Genomic DNA, 10,499 nt, shown 5'->3' on the forward strand with positions numbered 1-10,499 from the left:
GTCTCACGTTCTAGTACTGAAGCAGAATATAGGAGTGTGGCAAACGTTACTGCTGAACTGTCCTGGCTACATTACCTATTTTCTGAATTGAAAATCCAGCTTCCTCAACCTCCCACAATCTGGTGTGACAACTTAAGCACGGTATTGTTGACACAGAACCCTGTTCTTCATGCTAGAACAAAGCACATCGAACTTGACTTGTATTTTGTTCGTGAGAAGGTTCTCAACAAGATGGTTCAGATTAAACATGTTCCTGCATATGATCAAATTGCTGATGGCTTGACTATGGCGATTTCGAGTGAAAGATTCTCTATGTTCAGGAACAAACTCAACATTGAAGATGCTTCAATTAAGAGTTTGAGGGGAGGTGTTAGAGCTGATGGTTTGGACAGTTAGTTTGTTATTACTGTTATGAGCTGTCAAGTTAGTTACTTAACTAACTGATTGGTTGTTATGAGTTGTTATACTCCTTTAGTCACGTGTCTATTGTTTGATCATTGTATAAATACTCTTCCATATGCAATTCAATAAACTGACTCTTTCTTCATCTTTGGCTCTCTCTTTCTCTGGTTTCTTTCTCTCTGTTTTGTTCTTGCTTTTCTCTATGTTCAGCTATGGCTAGGAGGTTTAACACACAATGACATGATATTGCTTTTAGATAAATATGATTGGCTTAAAAAAATTGTTACGTTAGGAATCAGTGTAATTTGATGTTGCACATATGATTAATTTTATTTTTTTTCTCTAACAAAGAAAAACTGATTTGTTAAGTAATTTAAACCTATTATTACAATTACATTAGGAATTAGATTTTCATCAAATCTTACGAGTTATGACAATAATGCATATTATGAACGGACTATACAATATACACGGGACATTAAGAACGAACGACACCGTTTTTGAAACAAGCAGATTATAATGCGGAGGAAACGAGTGTTGAGCGAAGAATAAGAAAAGAACAAGTTAGTTTAAGCATAATCAACAAAAGATATAAAGGTGTTGTGTTGCTTTTTTTTTCGGTTACTTTATGCATGATTCTTTCAGTGTTTTGTTCTTATTAAAAGTGAGTATAAAAAATACAATATAATATATAATATAATGTAGATATATAAAGAAGATAATAAAAGAAAAAGAAGAGGTTCTTGTTTTGAAGGACAAGAATACAAAGTAAAACGAAGTTGGTGTAGTTGTAGTTGATCATATTCATATATGATACATATATATGGTCATTAAATGTTAGAGATAGGGACTTGTTTCAGATGTATGGCATCGTTGGCATTCTACTGACCATATAATTTCTCACATGAATACCATTTTTTGTCACCGATGTCCTCATCTGTTCACTTCATGTTGTCATTTTTGGACCAAATCCTGCAAAACACAAATGTTGTCATATTAACGTAATATCATTGTCCAAGTCCTATATAAACGGTTTACCCCTATTCCAATACCAATAATCACATCCAACAACATTTTCTTCCTCATTATAAAACAAATTCAAAGTGAACTTGTAAAAGGAAAAAAAAGAGTGAAAATCATGAATTTAGATCGGTTACCTGAAGACTGTTTTGCACACATTTTGTCACTCACTTCGCCTCAAGATGCATGTCGTTCGTCTCTAGCCTCGTCTTGTGTTCGTGCCATGGCCGATTCGGATAGTCTTTGGGATCATTTTCTGCCATCTGATCTGAAAGAAATTTTATCAAGATTGGTGTTTCCTATTGTTTACTCCTCCAACAAGCAGTTGTTTTTCAAGTTATGCAGTCCATGTCTAATTGATGGTGGTAAGAAGGTACATTTTTAGATTATGGTCATAATAGTTAGTGGTACAAAATCACTTTCCTAACTATAAAATTTTCATCATTGCTTAATAATGTTGGGAAACAAATGCTGCTCTACAAAGGGTACACACATAGAGATACATATGAATCTATACGTATTGGTATATTTATCTATTACGTATAGGTAACTTATTAGTTACATAATGTGCAAACATTGAACTTTTGCTCAATTTGCTAGCTCTAGATGGTGCTTAGATGTAACAGCTCTCTCTCTTTCTTGGAATTTCTCATTACACTTGAAAGGATTTTATTCTACATTTTACAGCCACGTTGGAAGTACATTTCCAAAAAGGAATTTCTGAAAGCAAAAGTAACGTTTTGGCTTCATTCCTAAAGACTGCTTGAAAAAAAAAAAAAAAGTGTTTATGAGAGATTATACTAATGATTCATTGCTCTCATTGGTCAAGTCTTTATAATTGATTAATGTTGATAAGATTTTCAAGACGTGGTTATAAAATGTGTAATAACAATCCTTTTTGTTTAAGGATAGATTCCTAGAAAGAGAGAGAGCCGTTAGATGTAGGCACCATTTGTAGCTACAGATTGGGTCAAAGTCCTATGTCTACACATTGTGCTAGATAGTGCTTTCTAGTTTATACAGTAAGATCTTAGTAATCACATTACCAAACAAAGACCTTTGAAAAGGGTATAGTCAAATTAGAGCCCCAAAAAGATGATGCTATCGTGATCAATGAGAAAGCTAATGCAATCTTATGTGATTTGAGAAACAGTCTAGTCATTCTCCCAAAAAGATATGATTCCCCCCATGATATATACTTCGAAATATAAAATCAATATATTTTTAAACAGCGATAGCTCTTTCTAGATAGATTATATATATATTTATAGATATTGTTCAAAGGCTGAAAGTACGCTATAATAGAAGTTGATCATATATATTAAGCATTGACTTATTACATGTGATTATACAACTACTATCTGTACATAGCTAACTTGAAGTCTTTGATATAATATTAGGAGAATATTAAATATGTATTAGTAGTAGTTTTTTTAATTTGCTTGTGCATGGACAGGCGGTGGATCAAATATGAATTCTAGTGATAAGAGTTCATATTTGTTGCGCTGCCTGTTGTTGCTCAAGTGGCTTATTTTAGGTTAATATGTGTATCCATAAGAAAAATTTACCAAATAAATTTAACCCAAAATTTTTAAAGTGAAAAACCTTGATATATTATATAGCATTTGAATTTAAATCTATATTGTTATGAATATGCTGATGAATATGATTGTCAACATTTCTTTGTTCCCCTCCAAAAATACAAATCTTTGCCTCAGATATTTTGGATAGAAAAATCAACAAATAAGAAATGCATTATGCTGAGTGCAAGGGAGCTCTCTATAACATGGGCAAGTCATCCTTTATATTGGACTTGGAAACCGCAATTCCTGAATCAAGGTCTATTCTCTTCTCAAATTTCTTGATTACTAGAAACATGGATCTAATCTAATTAAATAATAAATTAGCTATAACCTTTTCCTTTCTTTTTTTCTACATGAAAATAATAAAACAAATGGAATTAACAAGAAAAACTCAGGTTTGCAGAAGTAGCTGAGCTCATAACAATGTGGTGGCTAGAAATTTGTGGCACTGTGAACACCAAAATGCTCTCCCCAAACACACTTTACACAGCCTATATGGTTGTGAGGTTCGCGGACCGCGCATACGGATTAGATTTTCTACCTTCTGAGGTTTCAGTTGAAGTTGGTGATTTCAAAGCAGTTGGCAAAGTGAACTTGAGTCCTCAAGAAGGAAGAAGGAAACATTATTTCCAACGTGTGCATTTTCTAAAGGAAATGGGGGCTTTGAGGTCAAGGTTGCTTAAAGATGAAGAAAGTATAGTCTTTGGTGAGGGAGATAATGGTTGGATCAAGATTGAATTGGGAAGCTTTTTCAATGACTGTAATGGTGAGGAGCTAAAGATCAGCCTCAGGGAAGTGAAGGGTCAGCACCTTAGAGGAGGTTTAATTGTTGAGGGAATTGAAATAAGGCCTAAACATCATTGAATGTCTCCAAAATGTTAATTTTTTGTTTTTTATTTTTAGTGATTGGCAATTTAGCTTACCAGGGATGTTTCTTTGAAGTATTTTTTGGCGATAAAAATTGAGAAACACTATGCATGCCTATGTTTGGAAATTGGAATTTTGTGAAAAAAAGAAAAGATTGGGAAGGAAACTGTGAAAAAGAACCAATTTTCTTATGTTCGGTAAAGAGGAAAATTGCTAAAAAAAATTGATTTTAAATATTTAAGTAATTTGCACTATAAATATTAATTATTTTTTTACAATAATTATGTTGAAGTTTTGCCACGTGGTAGTTCTTAATTGGTTTAAGTTATTAAATTTTTATTTTTTATTTAAAAATAATTTAAATATACTAATAAGAAAATGATCACACCGATAATGACTTGATGGCTAGGCATTTACATAAATTTAATAAATATAACCTTGATATTATTATTGTCAAAAATTAAATTTAGGTATTTATCTGCAACCAAAAATTAAATTTAATTATTTTCGGTACAAATTATTCTTTTAATTATTGGCCAATTATATAATTCCTTCACTTACCTTAACTTATTGTGAATCACTACATTTAAGCTTGAAGATGTATTTTTGGTAGAGCTTTTTTCATAAATGTACAACAAAAACAACATAATTACGAAAAAATGTACCAAAAAAAAATTATTTTAAAAACTTATACATTTTGAAAACTTATTACATGAAACCATACATTTTAATCATTAAATAAAAAAATATGTTTATTAAAACTCAAAATAAACAATTTCGTAAAATTAATTAAGCAGTTTTATAAAAATAAACAAGTTAAATATTTTTTTATTAAAAAATAATTGTTTATTATATTTTAGTATGAATTATTATAATTTAATAATATTTTTTTAATAAAATATAATATCAAAATTGTAAACATTAATGTATATAAATATAAATTAATACATAAAATTACTAAAAATAAACATGACACATAGAGTGGTATAATAAACATATACGAATATTATTATTTTGTTTATTAAATTAGTATGTTTAATAAATAGAAAATAAAATAAACATATATAAAGTATTTTATATTATTAGTATGTTTATTATAATTGTAAACATAAAAATAGACATAGCCAATTTATACTATACTAAAATAAGTATATTTTTATTCTTTGTTTCTATATATTGATTATTTTCTAATGAGTTAGTGAACGAATTTTCTTTTGAAGTATAATTTTTACATCAAAATATAAATAAACAAACATAACTTTATAAACTCCAAAAATTATTTAATTAGAAAAAATAAACATAACACAATAAACAAAGAAAAAGTTAAAGGTAAACAATTTTTTTATATATATTATTTATTTTTTTTAAAATTGCTAAAAAATAAACATAACACACATAGAGTGATATAATAAACCTATGTGAATATTATTATCTTGTTTATTAAATTAGTATGTTTAATTAATAGAAAATAAAATAAACACATATATAAAATGTTATTATATTATTGGTATGTGTTGAGCGAGGTTTTTAGCAAACAATAAAATAATATATAAGAAGAGCTGTAGAAAGTTTAATGCAAGAGATTTTTACGTGGTTGGGGCATTAATGAGCCTTAGTCCACGAATCTTTATTATTTATGAGAGTATTTATTACAGAGAATGTTCTTGGTGGATTTCTCTCCTATTTTCTCTCTTTGATTCCTTAAAACCAAATTGTTCGACCCCTTTTCAATCTGTTTGTGGGGTATTTATAGTGTTTATCTGGAGTGATCCCTAGGAATGGATCACTTGCCTTTCTATGCTAGCTTCATAGGGCCACATATTCCTAGTAGATACAAAATAGGAAATACATGACCTATACCGTAGGTATTTTAGGAGTTAGGTGGATATGATCTTTTATCCCCTCTAGAGTTATGTGATTTCTCATAAAGTAGCCATCACTAGACTCATTGATTATAGTGTAATAGCCGTATAAAGGGGGTTACGCCATCTGTCATGTCGTTTATGGAGATTTCAATACGCCTTCCCCCATGCGGCATTAAATGCGAAGTGACTGTTCAAGGGATCTCTATACCTCCCGGAACTGCCTTAGCATGACTCTGGCTTCCCGGAGAGTAGAGATATTTCTTATGCTCTCCTCCGGGAGACACCTTCCCTGAGATATTCCTCATTTGCCTAAGACTTAGTTGATTTTCATAAATGATGGCTCTTACAGATCCACGTGTCACCTTTATCCGCGTCCACGTATTTAGGGAAAAATCTAGGGCAACATTTACCCCCAAGCCTCATTTAGTGAAGGGTAAGTGAGGCTTTCTTGGTGCCTTCCGGTTAGCTTATTGGTACAATGGCACGTGCTTCAAGCGCGTGAGCTGCATTTATGATGGTCATCATTAATATTTATTTCCTTTTGCAGGCAACGATTCGCTTCTCGTCCATTGAGAAACAGGCGCATTTAATCTGGGTGTCAAAAAAGTACTCAAACGTTTTCAACCGCCCTGGCGCCCATTTACCTCAATCGTTGGATTTATAGAATCCGAATCGATTACGATTCCCACCGTACGATGGTGTCTGTGTTGGAAATTTATTTTACCAGGATCTTAGATCTACTCACAAGTATGTTGATTAACACCCTAAATATGAACTTTCTAAGACGATGAAATAAACACATAAAGTTTAGGAAACCTTACATTGGGTGCAAAGGAATATAATGACTCCTTCCGTTCAGATATCTAGCCCTTAATTCCTTTCTGTAGCAGAGCATTATCAATATCTGAACCTGGATCTCTTTCTCTGAATCTTTGATGCTGAAACCTCCTTCTTGCTGAAAGTCTTTCTTCACGATCTTCCTCACTATGATTGAGGTATCACTTGCTGTGTGTGGGCACTACTCATACACTAAGAATTTCGAAATCTCAATGAGGAAGAGAGAGAGAGTGGATTCGGCCAAAGATAGGGAGAGAGAAGGCTCAGTTTTTTTTTCTGAATGAAAAAGTAGAAAATTTAAGTGTAATTTTCCTGAAGTCTTCACTATCTATTTATAGCATTCCACTAGGGTTAGGTTTGAATTATTTGGCATTAAAATAATGAAAATATCAGTTTAAATTTCCTACAAAAGTGGCTGGCCCTATACAAGTGGATTTGGGCCTCACTTTTTGCAATTTTACAGTTTTATCTTTTCTGCATCTGATTTTCTCAAAAACGCCAATTTTCAAATTCAACCATTTAAATGCCAATTCTAACTATTTAATAACTATAAATAATTATTAAATAATATTGTCATTTATCATATTTATTAATTGAACCATACAAAGTATCATAATTAACAAATATGCCCCTAAAACTCTTTCTTTATAATTTCGCCCTTACTTAGTGAAAAATTAACAAATAGACATAGTCTAATTTGAGAATTATAATTGATTAATCAAAACCAATTACATGAGTCTTACAAGCAATATTATCTCAACTAGTGCGGGGACCATGGGTCTATATAACCGAGCTTCCAATAAGTAGATCAAGAATTTATTACTAAAATTCACTAACTTATTAATTCTTCGTTGAATCCACGCATAGAACTTAGAATTGCACTCTCAGTTATATAGAATGCTCTATATGTTCCACCATATAGACACATCATTAGTTATCCATTGTTATAATCCTAATTTGATCACTGATCCTCTATATGAATGATCTACACTGTAAAGGGATTAAATTACCGTTACACCCTACAATGTATTTATTCCTTAAAACACTTGACCCCGTATAAATGATATTTCAGCTTATGTGAAATGAGTACTCCACCATTTATGTTCGTTTGGTCAAGCTCGAAGGAGATCATCCTTTGCTTACTATTCGCCAGATAGAAGCTATAGAATCCATGTTTATGATAGCGCTCCCACTCAATTGCACTACCGTGTTCCCAAAATGTACGTATCACCCTGACCTAAAAGTAGGCTTAACTAACAAATCAAAGAACACGAATAGCCTCTCGAGATTGAGCCTAATCATATCAGGATTAAAATCATTTGATCTCGGATCAACTAGGCGATATTGACTTGAATAGATATTACGGTAAATTTAATAAATCTAAGTCAAAGTTCAATATCGGTCCCTTCCGATGCATACTCCATGCATGCAACCTGAGCTTTACTTTAACCAATGCTCTGGAAAGAACATAGCACTTCTCCAAATGCAAGTAAACTCTGTTATAGATTATCATATCAGTAAAACCCTATGTCTGATAAATCTAGGAAACTTTATTCACATAGTCATGTTTACTTTCCAATGTGTTGACTGCACAATAAACAGGATCAAGTATGTGAAAAGGGTTTCAGATGAATTTATACATTATGTACATATAATCATGAAATAAATCATGTGAACCATGCAACATTAAATGTTATTTCTGATCTATATTAATAAGTAAATCTGATTATATTGAAATGAGTTTTATTTAGGGCATAAAACCCAACAAACTCCCACTTGCATAATATAAAACAAAAAGTGTGTTTCAAATAATCTCAACACCTTGATATACAAATCAAGTGTAGTAGTAGTAAGCTCCTCATAATAGGATCTGAATGGCTGAATGAAACACAACCTTTTCTCCACCATTACTCTTCCTTTAATCACAAAATCATTGATGATGTGAAATTCCTCTCTATATGTCTACTCTCTTAGGATACTGGATTCTATATCTTTTGCAACTACTTTTGGTTAATCCGGAAATTAACACTAGTAGTTTAAGGCAATTTGGAATGGTGCCAAAGATGTATAGAACTTTCCTTAGACTGAATAAGTACATTTCCTGCAACTTTAACATTCAGTCTCTCTCTGGTAGAACCAGAGACTTCAGATAGGTTTTTACACTTCTCCAAAATCACTATTCCACCCCCAGAGTAACCACCATCTTATCAGAAAGATTTTCTAGCACAAAGGCAAATTTCAAAATCTGATATGGTGTAGTCTAAGAGTTTCAAACGCACCCTTATAGACTAACATATAGTTCCTCTTCTTAATCTTAGGATTTACTTGATTGTGTTCCAATGTTCTTCTCCTGGATTAATCTGATACCTACTCATTACTCCCACTCAACAGCAGGTGTCTGGTCTAAGGCATACAAAAGCATATCTAAGACCTCTCACTGTTGATTTAAGAAATTCTTTCATGGCTTTATCTTTTCTGGAATAGTTGAGACTTTTCCTTAGATAAATAAAATCTATGTTTAAGAAGTTGTGAAGCTTCTATAGATTGCCATTAGAAAGAAAATGCTTCAGCATCTTACTAAAGTAAGTTGCTTGCATTAGAGTAAGTAATTACCAGGTATACCACAAGCCATAGGTTTAGATAAACTCAAACCTATAATACTAGGAACAGGAAGTTTTGTTAAGTCCATTGAATGGACTTATAAACGAAAATTTCCTTTTATGTCCTTGTAATAGAAAACTTTAGGTTATTCCATGTGAATGGATTAAACCATAGTTCTTTTGGCTTTCTTCTTAGTTTCATATCTTGACAATCCATTACTTGTTTAAACTCACAATGGATTTTAATCACTAGTGTCTCCCAAATCATAAGAAGGTGAGTTCCTAGAAACTCTCCCACTACGACAAGGTACCGTGAATTATGTCTAAGAAAATGGTATTAATCTCTTCGGTTGTGACAAGACAACAGAGGCAGTGGGATCATCATATGCTATATAAGATGATAGAACACTTTTGGAATCAAGAAAAATATCTCCTTTATTTACTACTTGTTTTCAGACTTAGTCATTATCTTAGAAAAGTAGTATTTGTTTGAACAAACACTTTCTTATCTATTGACAATGGGATGGTCCACCCCTAATCACTTAGAATAGCTAACAAACCATGGTTAACAGTTCTAGCTTTTCTTAAGATTTTGATTAGGTCATCCATGAATCTAGTAATGATTTACGTTAAGTATACAACGATTACATCATTCTGAAATTGTACTACCATAGAAGGATTTAGGCAACGACTAGTAACTAATCATCAATATGCAAATCGAAATTTCTGGGGAGGTAAGTTTGGATATAATTCAAAAATCAAATTAATGATCTTTGAACTGCATATCTACTAACTATTTCTCCACCCCTATCAGTTCGCAAGATCTTTAACCACTTACCTTAATGGTTTTAACCATTGCTAGAAATTAATGAAATTTTTAAACATTTCAAATTTCTTGCTAAAAGGTATAATCTAGAGTTATCGTTTTAAGAATACAACGAAAAACTCATATCCACCCCTGAATGTACATCCATCTGCGAGTGAGATGAACTACTTTCAGTGGATATAGGCATATTAACTCTTTGCAGAGATTGATCTTGTCAAATCCACTATGAACAAGATACAAATGCCATAGATTAAAAAAATGTAGTTGAGTCTTTTGATGACTTAGGTATAGTTACATCAATGAGTTCATAGAATACTGCAAGTGGATCCTGGTCACAGAATACCTAACTCATATTCCATACAGTTTGAATCCATTAATAGAAGATGGATATTAAACACTTGAGAAAGTGTAACTGTATTGTATTCTGGAATTAGAAATATAAGAAAATTTCTCTTTGGAATCTAAAATTAAAGTCAAAGAATTAAATTTATACCAAATA

General features: G+C 31.8%; 1 protein-coding gene across 1 annotated transcript; it reads left to right on the forward strand.

Moving 5' to 3' along the window:
- The first annotated feature begins 1,470 nt into the window (after positions 1 to 1,470).
- Positions 1,471 to 4,058, forward strand: LOC133035088 (F-box protein PP2-B15-like). The gene is made up of 3 exons (XM_061110784.1): positions 1,471 to 1,795; positions 3,141 to 3,261; positions 3,409 to 4,058. The coding sequence occupies exons 1-3, from the start codon at positions 1,541 to 1,543 to the stop codon at positions 3,867 to 3,869; spliced, it is 837 nt and encodes a 278-aa protein (XP_060966767.1). The 5' UTR covers positions 1,471 to 1,540; the 3' UTR covers positions 3,870 to 4,058.
- The last annotated feature ends 6,441 nt before the right edge of the window (positions 4,059 to 10,499 follow it).

Source organism: Cannabis sativa, chromosome 2, assembly GCF_029168945.1.
Source record: "Cannabis sativa cultivar Pink pepper isolate KNU-18-1 chromosome 2, ASM2916894v1, whole genome shotgun sequence".
Taxonomy (NCBI): Eukaryota; Viridiplantae; Streptophyta; class Magnoliopsida; order Rosales; family Cannabaceae; genus Cannabis; species Cannabis sativa.

Coding starts and splice junctions, on each gene's coding strand:
- LOC133035088 (XM_061110784.1), top strand. CDS start 1,541: ATGAATTTAGATCGGTTACCTGAAGACTGTTTTGCACACATTTTGTCA. Junction 1,796..3,140: donor TAATTGATGGTGGTAAGAAG/GTACATTTTTAG, acceptor TCTTTGCCTCAG/ATATTTTGGATAGAAAAATC. Junction 3,262..3,408: donor ACCGCAATTCCTGAATCAAG/GTCTATTCTCTT, acceptor TCAGGTTTGCAG/AAGTAGCTGAGCTCATAACA.